A 17405-nucleotide genomic window follows, 5' to 3' on the forward strand; every position below is an offset into this window, starting at 1 on the left:
AAAATATCCTTTTCAAAAATTGTTTCAGTATCGCAAGTATTAAAAAAAAAAAAAAAAGAATGACAAAAGAAAGAAAGAAACTCGATTGTAATTTATAAAAATTTGACATTCAAGAAATAAAATCGTATGACGATTAGAATGAAAGAATATCAATTATTCGATTAGAATGTCCATTAGAAAAAAGCAACCTAACTAATGTGCAACTTGCATTAATGTATTGTTATCACATAGATATATGATCTAAGATATGATATAAGAGAAATCACACACAAATGTAAAAAATAATGTTCTTTTCTTAATACGCGTTTCCTGTTGGATTATGGATTTGTCATCGTTTATGACAAAAGAAATGACTGTTATGGTTTTAAGTCTGCTTTATAAACTGTCATTATGATTAATAACATCGTTTCATTCAACGACCAATTGATTATCTCTTTTCTTTAGTAAAAATTTTGATCGATCGTTGTCACGACCTACGAAGGGAATGGGGGGTCGGGAGGGGAATGGGGGAGGGGGGTGAGGAGAGAGTTAGGGCATTGGGATGTAAATTAAGTGAAATTTTCAAACTCGATAGATACTTTTAGTTCGCTCGAATCTGCCGATAAAGTTTGATATACGTTTTATATATATATATATGTATACATTTTTATCATGCAAAGTAGAAAAGAATGGAATATTATGAAAAATTATTTTTCTCTATTTTTATATATATATATATAAAATGTATATATGTACGATAACTCACAGTTGGATTATAACTTTGTTGCTTATTGTTGTAGTGGATCTTGCAACTGCATCGATGAACTTTAAACAAAAAAACTCGCGATACTTTATGATAGAACTTGTTAAACAACGCAACCTATTTTATTTTACGATTTGTTTTCTTTTTTTTATTCTACATATACTAAAAAAAAGAATCAAAGTTATAGAAAATTCGGTCAGTTAATTTAATAATAAAACGTGTATATTATACTTAGTATGCTTAGAAAAAAATCAAATACATTCGTACACTTTTTATTAAAAAGATTCAAAAATATTATCTTAATTTTATTAAAAAATTATGTATAATAATAATAATTTCATAATCAACGAATTATATTAGTTACGTTGGATTATTAATTTCTATTACATTAATAATATGAAAATTTTATTATGAATAAAAAGAATAAAGAAAGTGTAATAAAAAAAATATAAATGTGTGCGTTGTCTCTTACGAAAATCCAACAGTAAACTGACTCGTTGTTGTTTACAAAAGTCATTTGAAAATTCTTCTTTATTGATTTTTGTTTATGTGACTTTCCTTATATATAAAAAGAAATCGGAATATTATTTTTCTTATGTACACATATAGCCTTCGGAAAGTCATATAAATAATATTCAATAAAAGAACTCACCGAGAGGATATACGAGTCAGTCTAACAATGGATTTCGAAGAGAACGGTACATATAACTTATACTCTTTACTGTTAGACTACAACATACGTTTTTTTTCGATTAATTAACAATTATTTAAATATGTCGAACATTTTCAAGATATATCACACCCCTCTCCACCTCCATCCCATTTTTTCATAAACAAATTTATTTCGCAATAATTATCTAACGATGTTTTTTAAATATCATCATACACATGTACACACATACATCACACTAATACTAGAATCTAATTGTAGATCGATTGATATAATTATTATTAATGTAACTTAATTATTTCATTTAAAAAACAAAAAGAAATAAATTGTAATGAATATATTTGTAAAATCGATGCAAAATGATTCGAAATTTTTGACAGAGATGTTGGTGTATATTTATAATAATTAATTAATTATCATATATAGGAATCATCTCTCTCGAATTAAATTAAAATATTATATACTCATTCAAAATCCTTTTATATTACACGAAACCAAGTAACACATAATCAACAATGATAATTATTATAATCTATATATTCATCTAAACCATTAACTATAATCTATCTATTCTTGATCTTTATTTCCTAGAAACCTGAATCGAGTTTAATTATAACATACTACATATTAACGTCTATCTCATTACAAACTTCCTTCACGAATGCTTGCGGTTTGTAAAAGTTTACTTTCATTATCTATTTATCTATCTATCTAACTAACTATCTATCTATCTCTATTCTCCTCTTACAAATTATCGAAACTTTATCAAAAATATAATATTTTGTTCAGTCAACATTTACTCATCCCTTTTTCCCTTTACACAAATGAATAAAAAAAAGGTAATAGGTCAACGAAAATCTACAATAACTTGTTGAAGATATTTTATCGTTGGGGGATGGGGGAGTGGGGGGAGGGGGTTATAACGATATACGAGGAGAAAAACTAACGTGACAATTTTATATATATATATATCTAGGAATCGTTAATTCATATTTTGCGAGAACCAAAATCGATCGTACCCTTTCCCTATACCTATCCCCTTCCCTCTTCTTTCCTCACCCTCAACCATCCCCATCATCTGGCAAGTTCGGCTATCGTCCCACATTTTGTGTAATCAATCATCTCGAATGGTAGACACTGACCTCCCACCCCCACATCACCCACACCCCCGCCGCGTGTTCTTTTACTTACTCGCGAGGGTAAATTACGGCACGTAATAGCAAAAAAAATACTAACGGAAGAAAAAAAGGGGGAAAAGAAAAAAAAAACAGGAACAAAGTAAGAAAGAGAGAGAAAGGTAAAAGAAGAATAAGAAATATGATTCGTCAAAAGAATATCACTTTCTTTTCGGCAACGTATGCTTTTTTCTTTTTTTTTTCATTTCATTATTTCGAGCGTATTTATATTTCCACATTGTTTCTACGATTATATTAAGAAAAATAATAGTTATTTTGTTGTTGTTGTATTTTTTGTTACAGTACCACCGGACATTGTTTACGGGGGTGATACCACAGCGGATTTAGCAGTTTCGGAGGGTGACAATGCAACCTTGAGTTGTAGAGCTACTGGTAGACCAACTCCAAGAGTATCATGGCGACGAGAAGATAACGAACCCATGTTCATAAGGGCCTCTTCTGCAGGTATAATAATGAGAGAGAGAGAAACACTATCAAATTTAATATATAATATCATTTTTGAAATTCTATTAAAAATTTCTTCTTCTTCTTACCTCTTACTTCTTGTTTCTTTTCATTCGTTTTGTTTTCATTTTATTACATTTTTCTTATATATATATATTCTTTTTTATTCCTTTTTACCCATTTTCATGTTTCAATTTTTCTCCTTTCTTCTTCTTTTTATTCTTATTCTTCTACTACTCTCATGTCAGAGTCCCTTTTGCTATTCTTTTTCGTGTCAGAAAAGAAAGAAGAGAGTCACAGAAAAGAGACGACGAAGGTTTAATTTTGTTTGCTTCGGCTTACCGCCTTACCACCTTTTGCGAAACCGTCTTTTTCTCTTATCTTCTCTTTCTTTCTTTCTTTCTTTCTTTCTTTCTAGTAAAGCAGACCATCCAAGTCTTACTCTTACTTTATTTTTATCCTTTCTACTTCCAACAAGATTCCACTCTATTCTTACGTTTATTTCTTTTATTTCGTAACGATCGCATACTCCCAACCACCACCCACTTGGTTGCCTACCTTCTTCTTCTTCTTCTTCTTCTTATTCTTCTTATTCTTATTCCTTTTTTTCTATTTCTTTTTCTTCTTATTCGTCTCCTCTGTGCTCAACGCGTGCACAAAGCACGGCAACGTATTTATTCACCTTCATATTAAAGCTCTTTTACTCCTCCTTTCCTTTTCTCACAACTCCCCATACACCCACCCACCCACCATCCCCCACCCTACACCCCCTTCCTTTCTTTCTCTCTCTCTCTCTCTATTTTTCTCTATTTTATTTTCTTTTTCTATCTTTGGAACTATCTCACGATTTATTTCTTCTATTTTTTCCACGTTCCACCGTTAACCACCATGCCATATTTTTTCGATATCGAATTTTCAATATATTAAAGGTATATAGCATCTATCCTATAGTACTTCACCGATCCAACTTTTCACGGATATTTAATTTTTATTCTTACGGGGTTTAGAACCGGACGATATCCGTTTATTTGAATTTTAACAAATTTCACTACCATTGTGTCAATAAGAGTGATCTTGTTAGATATTTTGTTTTAATAAATATATGATAGATATGATTTTTTATCTAGATAAAGTATACACGAAAAATAATGAATGATTTATTTTTATATGATATTATGTGGTGAATAATATTACGGGAATTGTTTTTTATATTTTCCGTACGATTCCGGAAAGGGATATCATTAATTCATTTCTTTTTTAAATATTCCATATATATATTTTATTCATGAAGATTTCAGAAGATCTCTTACTAATTCATTTCTTTTCCAATATGTATTTTGTTTTTTGTTTTTTTTTTTTTTTTTTCACATTGATCACATTAATATTTAATGTATATCAATCGTCAAGAATTTATCCCCCTTCTTTTCTTTTTTTATCTTTACAGAACACTTCGAATTTTTATTCATTTTTATTTCAACAAAATTGTATTAATTTCTAAAAAAAAATATTCAATGTATAATTAATTACGAACACACACAATGAAAATTATTTTTTTTCATTTTGTTATTTAAGATATTTTTTTTTATTTATTTTTCTAAAATATTTTTTTCTTGTTTCTTTTTTTTCAATGTTGAAACGTAACTCGCATTAACAAAGACTTTCACCAACCACTCTCCCTCTCTCTCTCTCTCTTTCTTTTTCTCTCTTTCCCCTCCCCCCCCCCTTCTTCCCACAGCTATTTTCCATATTTCCCCGATATCGAGACTTTGACGTAAATCGAGTTTCACCGAGAAAGGCAGCAACTCTTTACAGCCGGATATTCGGAGCTACCTTTTATGTTCACGTTCGATAGCCGTTTATTTACAACTATAATACATATTTCTTTGAAAAGTTTTTCGCGGCTTATGGAATGCATGGCTCTAGTTGAAAGCAACATTTTTAACAATCGAAAACTCATCTCGAAATAAAATACATTTGATTTTTTTTACCCACGTTAACCGCAATGAGTAGTAGCAATAATACATCTTCGAAATTATACTTTTCATTTATTTTTGTTATTTCTTTCTTCTTATTCTTCTTCTTGTTGCGTATATACGCGAAACGTATATACAAAGAAATAAATAATAATTTAATTTAACGTGCATTTTCTAAAAAGCTAGGAAAACCAATAACAACACGTGTCTTTGAATATCCATGTCATTTTTCTTTTTGTAATATTCTTTTCCTTACTTACAAGCGAGAAATACGTGAAAAAAGAAAAAGAAAAAGAAAAAAACGGAAGGATAATTTAATAAATCACATTTACGACAAGGAAAAGCCAATAATAATGTGTCTTTTAATATCCTTGTCAGTTTGTTTTCTTTTATTATTCCCCTTATCATTTTCTTTCGCGAAAGGTACACGCGAAAATACGCGTGCAATAGAAAAATATGACACATCCTATGCACCAATATATATATATGCCGATAATTAATAAATATCTTTTTACATATTCAAAATGTCACTTCGATTATAATTGTTCATTTAATTAGATATCATATTTCTTCACAAACATGTATATAAATTAATAAGTGAAAAAAAATGAAACAAACAAACAAGCAAACATTAAATGAAATTATTCGAGAATTTTGTTTTGAAAATTACAAAAACTTATGCATAAAATGAAAGAAAATGAAGAAGGTTTCGTGTAAGCAGTAAAGCAAAATGTTTGGGTAGTCAAAATATTAAACGTTCGTGTAGCAATCTAGGGATATTAATAGGGTAATTAGTTGATAGTCCTCGAGAGAACCGATGGGGAAGCAGGTGTGCTAGGTTTATACTTTCACGTAACGTGTGCATCTCGCAAGGGTCTTTTCAGAATCTAGTCAGCAACTGTAAGTACCATAATCTCTCTTCCTCTCTCTCTCTCTCTCTCTCTTTCTCTCTTCCTCTTTTCCTCTTCCTCTTCGTTCTTGCTTTCTCTTTTGCCATTTCTAATATCATCCTAGAAGAAAATCCTTTTCACCTAACAGCTTTATCAAGTATACCGGTTTAATACCGATAAAGTATTATTCCCTGTGAACATCGTCGAACGCTTTTTAGATGTATATATATGTGTGTGTGTGTGTGTCTATCGATCTAAAAGCATCATGGTTATGACGCGACGTAACCATTTTTCTATTCACCCCATAATCTTTATTTTTTTGTATTCTTTTTTTCTACTTTAAATCTTCTTTTTGTTTTTTTTTTTGTTTTTTGTTTTTTTATTAAAAAGAAAAAGAACGCGTGTTATTTCGTCAACGTAGAATGAATATCTCGGCGTTGTGTGGATGAATATATTGAAATTATTATTTTTCTCGAACGAATCCAATTGTCCGCGCGGGTTGAATAATTTTGGTTTTTTTTTTTCCTTCCTCCCCTACCCCCCGCCCCCCCCTTCTTTTTTCTTTTCTCTTCTCGTAAGATAAAGAAATGAAATCTACGTCATTATTTTTCTTTGCGTATTTGTTTTTCTTTTTTTTTTTAATAAAAAAAAATAGAACGCTCTCGTACTGCGAAATATAAAAATTGTTTTACAATCGATTGTGTAGCGATAAGAAGAATATGATTTTTTTTTCTTCGATCACGTGGAAAAAGAAAAGAAAGAAAAAGTAAGAAAAAGAAAAACGAAGAAGTTAAAAAAAAAAAAAAAAAAAAAAAAAATTTAATAAGAAGGAACAAAAAAAAAAAAATGGGTAGAGGGTTGTTGCGACAATAATTAGAAATATCGAGAATTATTTCGGTCTGACCGAGTTTCCTAATCTCGACACGATTTTCACGGTAATATTATACTTCGGTAATGCTCGTTAATTTTTTTTTCTTTTCCTCTTTCCTTTTCTTTCTTCTTTATTTTTTTTTTCTTTTTCTTTTTTTTACCTCATTTGTCGTGATATATTCGTTTGAACGAATTCGAAGCAGGCTTGCACGTTCGTTCGTGCGGTTAAAGAAGTGTTTAACCGGTATAAATAAAACGAGTGGTTGAACAGAAAGGAGAGAAAGAGAGAAAGAGAAGGAAAGAGAGAGAGAGAGAGAGAGAGAAATAAGCAAAGAAATGAACAAGAAAAAAATCCAAATAAAAAGAGACTTTTACGTCTAGAAATATATAACGACGCACCAACAGTCGCTATTTTTATTATTATTATTATTATTATTATTATTATTTCTCAACGTTTTATTACATTCAACTGACCCACAACTCGAAAATGTTTTACCTACAACTTAAAAAAAGAAAAAGATACTAACCGTTATTACTTTCTTTATCATTTCGATTTTTTTGTTTGTTTCTAATTGTTCTACCCGTGTATCTACTATCACTACTTTCCTTTACTTTTTGTTCTTTTTTTAAATATATAAAATATATTTTTCTCTCTATCAAAAACAAATTAGATAATTAGAGATACTTAAGTTTATATAGGATGAATAAGAAAATGGTCTGGGCTTATTTTTATATGAACGTAAGTTTCGCGTTGTCGTTGTTAAGGAAAAACGAAAAGAAATATCAAAAAGTATATTTAAAATAAACAGAAATGTAGAAAGGAAAGAGCGTGCATATATATATATATATATATATATATATATATATGTGTGTCTGTGTCTGTGTCTGTGTGGGAAAAAGAGAAGCTAATTAGCAGCGTGAAATGTGGCACGCGAGACGTATGTAAATTAGAACCAACGAAAACAGTTTTCTTTCAAGAATGGCTTACATTCGAATAATGGCCTTTCCGAATAATCAAAAACTTTAACTCGACGACGACGGCCTCGACTCGTCTCCGCTTAGTTAAGAACAGTTTTGAATAATTCAATTGCACTTGAATCTGACACCTTTTTAGATAAGTCAACGACTAATATTCCGCTTAGTGTATTGCGTAAATTTTTAAAATACAATACATACATACATACATATATATAAAAGTAATTCGTCTGAAAACGATTATGCTTTTAAGGGATTAGAATAAGATATTCGAATATTCTTCAAAGAAAATCAAGCTTTTACGTTAGAAGAAGAATACTAATGTTCAGTTCATCCTCTTCTTTCCACTTGCATTATTATTTTCCTCCCCCCCCCACCCCACCCCTTCCCCTCGTCCCCCTTCGAATATTTTATCTCTACAAAGAAAAGTATCTCGTAAATTTTTAAATCAAATTTGTCCCGAGTTCTATATCGTGTTGCGTGTGCGTTGTTGTTGTTTTTTTGTTAGTTCATAAATATTTTCGTTAAAAATGGTTCGGTAACGACAAAAATAATAGTAGTATCGTATAACCATTATCGTTTCTCAACGTAACTCGTCCCTACGATTTATCGTCGCTTATTGAACTATTTATATAAACGTATACATACACATAGATTCTGTGTATACACAGAGGTGATACATAGATGTATATCGTTCAGCAGGTTTCGAGTTTCTATTCGTTGGACCACTCGGAAACTACGAAGTAGTAGGTAGGGTCTGCGTTGAACAGCCGATATAAACTTGCTACTTCTCGCGATAAACGCAACAACCACGGACGTTACCGTCGTTTCAACTTTTTATCGGTTTGGAAAGATACTTTGTACCTTCCTAGATTTCGAGAAACTAACTAAGAAAAGATAGAGGGTGGAAAAGGGAAGGGAAGGGAAGGTAGGGAAAAGTAAAGTCTAAACGCAATATTATCTCGATTTTTCCTTTTTATATATATATATATCTTGTTTCTGCGATCTTTTTAAAACGTACGATGTTTAAATAAATCTAACGAAGGAAAAACAACCCTTAAAGGTATTAGAAGAAAAAAAAACGTAATACGAAACAGGTGGGTGTGTGAGTGGGATAGAAAAAAAACGGTTTTACTTATGTTGGAGATATCAAAGATTTAAAAAGAAATTCTTTTTTATTATTTTCATTTTTCTACCACCGTTTTCTCTTCTATCTACTCGTTCGTTCGTTCGTTCGTTCGCTCCCGAAGATTTTAATGATTGTATAAATTCTATGCGCAAATTTTAACTTGCTAAGAACAAACTGCGATTTAAAATGAAATAAAAAAATAGGAGAGAAAAGAAGAAAGAAAGAGAAAGAAAGATTAAAAAAAGATTTAAAAAAAAAAAGCACACACACACAAATACTTAGGTCGATTTATCGAAGGGCCAAACCCTTTGCGCGATATTTTGGGTACCGAGTAAGATTCGTGAGTCAAGGTAAGGTGTAAACTCAAGAGGCAGAACATTTTCGAACGTGAGTATACAGATTGGATGTAAGAGAACAGAGAGGAGTGGGTATAACGAGGAAGGTCGTTGAATCAAGTTCCACTTCTTGAACTCTCTCCTTCTTTCTCTCTCTCTCTCTTTATCTTTCTTTTCCTCTTTCTCTTCGAAGATGGTTGCTTGGTGAACTTAGGTAGAAGGAAAACACATAGAAAAGGGATAGGTGGTGGATGACGTTAAAGTGTGTAGTAGTGGTGGTGATGATGATGGTGGTGGTAGTAATATCATAGTAGTAGTAATAGTAGTAGTAGTAGTACGCCGTTCGCGAATAAGAAAAAACAGAAGGAAAAGGAGGAGAATCCTCTTGATGGTACTTGCACCAACCCAGTATGTACCGCGGCTTCGGGCTGTGTCTTCAAAAGTACTGAACTAGCCTCTCTCTATCTATATGTATGAGCTAGAACGTGTAACAATAAGACGCTAAGAAAAAAGTCCACGTACATAGGACAAATACATACATACATATATACGTATACTTAAAGAAAGAGATAGACAAACGCAAAAGATAGTTGGCTCGAGTTGGCTAAACTTTGGCCGACGTAGTTTTCCTTTAACCTATCTCTCTCTCTCTCTCTCTCTCTCTCTCTCTCTTTCTCTTTGTTTTTACTTTATTTCTCTCTTTTTCTCGACTTTTTTTCCCCCTTTTACTTACTTTACGTTAGTCCTTCTCTCTCATTCTCACGCTTGCTTTCCTATTTCTTTCTCCAATTCCCCCCACCCCACCCCCTGACTATTTTCTTGCAGCTAAAGTATTTTTTAGTACTACCTTATCAACGTTTAGTCCTTTGAAAGGACTAAACCACAAATGGCAGAACCCTACGGTTGCATTTCCTTATTTACCATCTCTTTCTCTAACTGACTGACTTACTCTGACTGTCTCATTTTCTCATTCATTCATTCATTCATTCATTCATTCATTCATTCACTCACTTATGCTTAAGTTTTGCGTGCGCGAGTAAGCTTCTTCTTCTCCTACACCAATACCATCACCATCACCATCACCACCTTACACCATCACCACCACCACCACCACCACCAAAGTCTTTCTTACGAGCTCGGCAAACTCGTTAGCGCTCGCTCACTTAGCGAACTCGTTAAAGCTGCCTAAGTAGTGAATTAAGCATATATCTTTCTCTTGTCTCTTCTTCTTCTTCTTCTTCTTCTTCTTCTTTCGCTTCTAGTGTTTGCGCGTTTAGTTTTGCTTCCTCCTACTCCTACTCCTCCTCCTGGTACTTTGCTTTTTCCTCCTTTCCACCTTCTCTACCTCTTCCTATTGCTTTTTCTTATTCGTTCACGACTTTTACTTCTTACCTTTCGAAAACTTTCGGATTTCCTTTATCGAAACTTCTTCGTTTTCTTCTTCTTCTTCTTCTTCTTCTACGAGGATAATTTTACTTTCGGATATTCTCGTGTTTTCTTATTACCCCCACTCCCCTATCTTCTATATCACGCGTTTAAATGTTTATTTAAATTTAATTATCAATATTCTTGTCCAGAAATAAATATTATTAATATAAATCTTAAAGGGAATTTTGGACGGTTGTTAAATCTTATGAACAATTTATTTTGAACCAGTTGTACGTTTCATTCCTTACTGGGGATTTCATCAGCAACTCGATCTTTACAGTTCACGTGTCAATATACATATTATATACATATGACTCTGAAAGAAAGATAATATGTATGTATATTGACACGTGAACTGTAAAGATCGAGTTGCTGATGAAGTCCCCAGTAAGGGATGAAACGTACAACTGGTTCAAAATAAATTGTTGTTCAATCAAATAGATTGTTCATCTAATTTAAACCTGTCCAAAAAAAACATCCCTAAGAATTAAACCTAGTAATAATATTAGGAAAAATTTTGGATAAGAAAAAAATTTATTATATTAACATTGTTCATAAGATTTAACAACCGTCCAAAATTCCCTTTGAGACTTATATTAATAATGTTTATTTAAATGTTTATCAATTTATCTCGCGAAATTCTCGCGAATCGAATATTACCCGATCGAATTATTATTCGTATTTGTATGAGATAAAAAAAAAAAAAGAAAAATAATATAATGTATATAATATTATAAATATATATGTATAAATCTCTCGCACACACGCACATCCATCCGAATTTTATACATGCTAACACTTTTATTATTATCCCGATATACATTCCTTTTTTTTTTGCACACTCATAAACGTTTCTCTCTGATATCGTATTCGTTCAACCTTTTAATGAACATAAAATCGAGCGTATAATGATAAAGAGAGAGAGAGAAAGAGAGAGAGTGAGTGAGTGAGTGAACTCGAAAACAGATTGAATTTTTCATCGGTCCAACGAGGCGTGCGTGCATATCGAAATGTTGACGCACATATCACTCCCTTTTCCACGATATATTCATCGATGCGATATTTATGTTTATCATTTATATTAAATCGTTATTAATTGATGACGACGATTACGATGACGATGACGAAGACATACGTACATACTAACACGTTTTATTATTATTCATTTATTTTCTCTTTTATAATCTCGCGTTATCCTACGAATTTTCGTATTAATTTTCGTTTAGAAATATACGCTTGTACTGAAAACACGTTTCGATCAGATCGCGTTAAACGTACGCGAAGATCAAAGCTGATTTTTATTTTCCCCCTTTTTCTTTTTTTTAATCGTTTTCATCAATTTTTCCTCCCCCAAGCCCCATAATCCCCTTTCCCATCTTTGGTTTCTTCATTCTCATATCATATAAACTGTACACGCAATACGTTTTTATTCAAAACGTTATTTAACATAGAAAATATATATCTAACGGGTTTATATTTTAAGAAGAAAAATCAATATAAATATAAAATGGGTTGGAATATATATATATATATAATATAATATAATCTAGTACGATCCGTTCATCGATAAACTTATGGTCTCGCTTACGTAATATTACGTACTTTGCTCGTTTAACGCGTTAACGTATTCCGTTTCGTAGCAAACCGTATCCGGTCGAGTCGCTTTCATTACCGGTAGAGAACGTTTATATCTACGTTCTCCACCGGGGGAAGTTGGAAGTTAGACCAATTACAACGAGAGATGCCTTAAGGCCTTTATCTCGTTTCATCTTGGTGGTCTTTGATGCTCGAAATGTCTTCCCTTCCCTTCCCATCCCTTTCCCTTTCCCTTCACCGTCTTTCGAGTTTCCACTCATCTTCAATATTTACCACCCACTCTAGAGGTATAAAAAATAAAAAAAAAAAAAAAAAAAAGAAATATTTTAATACGCGAACGCGAGAAGACAAATTGTAATTTAATGTAATAGAAATCTATCTTTTTATTCAATATGCAATTGAGAGAGGATTCCCCTTTTTTTTTGTTTTTTAAATTAAATTCTTTCTCTATTGACAATGTAATCTCAATCAAGAGAAAGAAAGAGAGAGAGAGAGAGAGAGAAAAAAAAAATGAATTGAGTGCAAACAAACAAAAAAAATACGTAGGACCGAAACAATAGAAAAATTCTCCATGACATTTCGAATGGAAAAAAAAACAACAACAACGACGAAAGTAACAAAACGAAAAATGGGAAAAGGTAACAAAAATTGTCGAAACGTTTCGGCAAACGATTTATCTAAAACTCCATTCAAAATCTTTCGTGAATTCTGGGTAAACCGAGATACTCCGTGGAGGTAACAAGTTACGTGACTAGTCAAATATATCTCTATCTTATCGGTGATAGAGAATTCAAAGAGAGAGAAAAGAAAAGAAATAAAAAGGGAATACAAAAAAATGGGGCTGATAGATTCGATCGATGTTAAGAAAGGGTAGGAAAACGAATAAGAAGAAGGAGACAAACAAAACAAAATAAAAAATAAAATAACATAATAAAATATGAGAATGAGGGGTTAGTTTGATAGTGATAGATAGATCGGAGAATCCCAGGGTGGGGGGAGGGGGGGGAAAGATATTGGTATTAAAATAAGAAGAAACAAAGGAAAGAAGAGAGGGTGGGACGTTTGTTCGTTGATGGTTGTGGTGGTGGTCGTATTGGTGGTGGTATTGGTGGTGGTGGTGTTTGGGAAGAGTTGAAAATAGAAGTTGACAGTAACGTTTTCTTACGTGCGCGCAGGTGGAAGCACTTTCGAGAAGCAAGAGAGCTACAACGGTTCCCTACTGCAATTCCATCGCGTCGAGAGACGACAAATGGGGGTGTATCTCTGCATCGCCAGCAACGACGTGCCGCCGGCCGTTAGCAAGCGAGTGACGCTCGCCGTGAATTGTAAGTTCGCCTTCAAACACCACCCTTCTTCCTCCTTCCTCTTTGCCAGCCCCTTTTCTAACCTTTTCCTCTCTTATTTTTCCTATTTTACTTCTGTACCTTTCCCTTATTTTCTTATTTCTGATTTCCGATCGTGACAAACCACCCCGTTCTACCACCCCACACCCTACTCTCTTTCTTTTTATTTTTCTTTTTATTTTCTACCGCGAAAATACCCTTTTTCAAGAAACCAATGTTGTATACCCCTACACCTTTGACTCTTTTGTAACTACTTACATATCTACAAGAACTACGAATTGTCCTCCTACAATCCTTCTTACTTTACTGTTACTTTATATACGTGTGTGTATGTGTTCGAATTTCCGTCAGGGTGTCCCCCCTTTTTGCGTTTGTCCTCTATATTTGTGTCTGAGTTTGCGTCTCTGTGTGTATGTGCATGTGTGTGTGATGTAACGACCTGGCACTGCGGACTACAACGCGTCGAAAGGTTGAAGACGCTGACCGTCGACTTCGACCAAACTCAATTCCACCCACCCTCTAAACCACCCCATGCCCCTTCCTTTTCTTTCATCCCACTCCTTACCCCTTTATCCTGCGATCTCTTTATCGATCACTTCAGATTCTTTCCTTCTTTTCCATTCTTTTCTTTTCTTTTCTTTTCTTATCATTTTCCTTCTTTTTTTTTTCTTTCTTTCTCTCTCTAATGCCGTCTTTGAAATTTCTCTCTCTCTCTCTCTCTTTCTATCTCTGTCTCTGTCTTTCTTCATCGTACTTTCCCGTGAAACTTTGATGTTGAATTAATCCCATCGTATGCGGGCTCCCGCTGTTCGGTACAAAGCTCAGCTATTAATTACGCTATTGTCATTATCATAATCGCGATACTTCCGGTTCATTGTTCCGATCACAAAGAGATGTAACGAGACTTTGTCGCGCGTACCAAAGTTTCCTTAACTACAGGGTAATATTGTTGCTGATAATACACTACGTGTAGGTGCTTTAACGAAGTAATATATATATATATATATATATATAAGAAAATGTTATACGTATCTTTTATATATCTTATTCCTTTTTCTACTTTTTATCTTATTAACGAAGAAAATAGTGTAATATTTGTTAAGGTAAAAGAATGAAAAATAATAAAAAGGAAATATCAATTTTCGTTTGTTTTTCTTCTGATTTAAATTGTACAATATATTTTTAAGTAAGAGAAAAATAACAAGAACAATTTGTACTTTTATGATTTATCATCGTAAAAGAAAGAAACGTTTATACTATTTCGTGCAAATTTCTTCATGATTATAATAAAGTAATTTAATTTGAAATATATGATTTATTTTACAGAAAGATGTGTTAAATGTCATTGGATATAAGATTAATTTTTCAAATGTAAAATAAATATAATTTATGAAAATTTTGTGAGATTATATTTGTCAGAAGTAATATTATATACTTTCTTGAATTTTCATTTATATACTCGGTTATATTATCGATTTTCTCGCATTGCTTTGCCCAATGAAGAAAAATTATTTTCATACTATCTTTTGTGTGAATAATAACATTGTTGACGTATAATAAAACGAAATAAACTTCGTAGAGATGGAGAATACTTTTTAAAGATTTACTAATTATCCAAATTTTCTATAATATATCGTTGAAATTTATTCTACTTATTATTTTTGTCATAATTTGTCATTTTAACTTTAAACATAATTATTTATACAAATAATAAGAGAGTAAACATATTATATAATTTCGTAAAATATATAACATAATACTTTGTCCAAGATGAATATTCTCGTGAGTTCGTTAAATTTGATAGAGAAACCGATTTTCGAAGGGTTTTAAAACACAATGACGACAACGACAACGAAGACAAGGGAAGGTAAATCGATTGCATCGGTGAGTCGCTTCAATGCGGACTTCGAAACGACTGTGTTCCGAGAATATAATTCCTCTTTCTCTTTCCCTTTTTATTTTTATATATCTTTCTCATTTTCCTTATCCGTCTCCCGAACGTTTCTCTTACGCGTATACATTTCTCTCTATATATTATTATTATTATTTTCCTTTTACCTGTGTAACACGGTGTGTCCTACGTTTCTAAAGTCGCTTTTGTTTCCTATTAAGATATTGCGAGGAGAAATAGCAACGTGCGTAATTAAATTGGTTGCCTCGAGTATGATTAGAAGAAAATATAGAATACCTTTCTATCCCCACCCTTCATTCAACCACCCATTCAACCACCCAACTTCCCTTACTCACTCACTCACTCACTCTTTCTCTCTATCTATCTTTGTCTTTCTGTCTCTTTCTCTTTCTCTTTCTCTTTCTCTCTATTCCTTTACCTTTATCTCTTTGATATTACTAGTGAATTAAACATTGAATTGAAGTGCACTCCTCCTATTGCAGCACCGAAATAAGCTACGACGACGTTACTTAGTTTATGGAAATACAAACGAACATCTTCAAATTTCACATATACCATAACCTGATAGTACACTTTTGATATCTTACGTGATTAATTCAAACCTCGACTAGTCTGTGCCATTTCAACGAAACTCGAGATCGTAATTCTAAATATTTTCCCTTTTCACTAAAGTCATTCCAATATTAAATATAATCTAATTAAATCGTGGGGAGAAGGAAGAAGAAGTATATTCTTATCGCGAGAAATTCATTTGTCATAGTAATTAAATGTTTAATTTGTTTTTTTCCTTTTTTTTTTTTTAAATGGAAACCCAATTCCTAATAATTAAAATATATTTTAAATAATTGTTCATTGTTCTTGTAATATAATGTTTTCTTTTTAATTCTTATACAAACATTTTATTGCAAATGAGTATTTTATCGAAAAAGAAGTATACTTTGACGTATTATAACTAATAAGAATATAAAATGCAAACAAGAAGGTCTCAGTCAAGTATTACTTATAAAAATAATTATTGTATTTTCTTTTACATATATATATATAAAATCACACACACACACATATTTATATATAAATGATATTCTTTTAAGAATAAAATGTGTTTCTCTGCCATCAAATAAAATTGATATAAATTTGAAAGAAAAAAAAAATATCAATTGTTAACTATTTATAGTTGACACAAGTTATACGAATATACCTGTGAATTAATTTTCACCTGATATACACGTATATACGTATAAAGAAAATTTGATAATCTTTTAAACGTATTCGTTGACACGCTCGATTACCAATGATTTCTATTTGTCAGAAATGTTTTTTAGTCCCTCCTTTCCCCCTCGAAATCAATCGTCCGGGAGAGATATATTTTTCATTCGACAACAACAACAATAAAATCATAAAATAAAACAATACCTACCTACTGCCTAGATAAAAATTTCGTTTGGCCACGTACGCGAACGAGTGAACAAACGAATAAACGAACGAGTGAACAAACGAGCGAACGACAAAACGTGTTTCACCTCGAATAATATTCACGTTAGATTAAAAACATCTATATGTTAACGTCATAGCTGGAAATCTGCCATTGCTTGTAATTCCTCGGCATTCTTATCAAGATCCGTTTGATAAAAGTATACAAAATATTTGCCGAAAGTTTTTAAAGAAATGACAAAGTAGGAAAAATTTGCAGCATCGCATTCTTTGCCATTTTATGAACCTTTTCAGATTGATTTATAACTCGATATGGTATTCTATGCGTAGACAAAAGTGTGTACTTTAATTTAATATTAGTTACATTAAAATCTATTCACTTTTAGTATAAAAAATATTAACCAAAATTTTTCAAAGAAATTGCAAAGATGCACAATTTACAGCATTGCATTCTCTGACATTTTCTGAACT

At 32.0% G+C, this 17405-nt stretch overlaps 1 protein-coding gene across 1 annotated transcript in view; it reads left to right on the forward strand.

Moving 5' to 3' along the window:
* LOC106786210 (lachesin-like) overlaps nucleotides 1–17405 on the forward strand; it is an 87408-nt gene that overhangs the window by 65865 nt on the left and 4138 nt on the right. Inside the window, exons 5-6 of the mRNA XM_014747350.1 lie at nucleotides 2891–3052; nucleotides 13424–13573. Of these exons, the coding sequence (XP_014602836.1) occupies nucleotides 2891–3052; nucleotides 13424–13573 (312 nt within the window). The remainder of the gene's footprint in view (nucleotides 1–2890; nucleotides 3053–13423; nucleotides 13574–17405) is intronic.

Source organism: Polistes canadensis, unplaced genomic scaffold, assembly GCF_001313835.1.
Source record: "Polistes canadensis isolate GaletaPanama2010 unplaced genomic scaffold, ASM131383v1 scaffold_68, whole genome shotgun sequence".
In the NCBI taxonomy this organism is placed as follows: Eukaryota; Metazoa; Arthropoda; class Insecta; order Hymenoptera; family Vespidae; genus Polistes; species Polistes canadensis.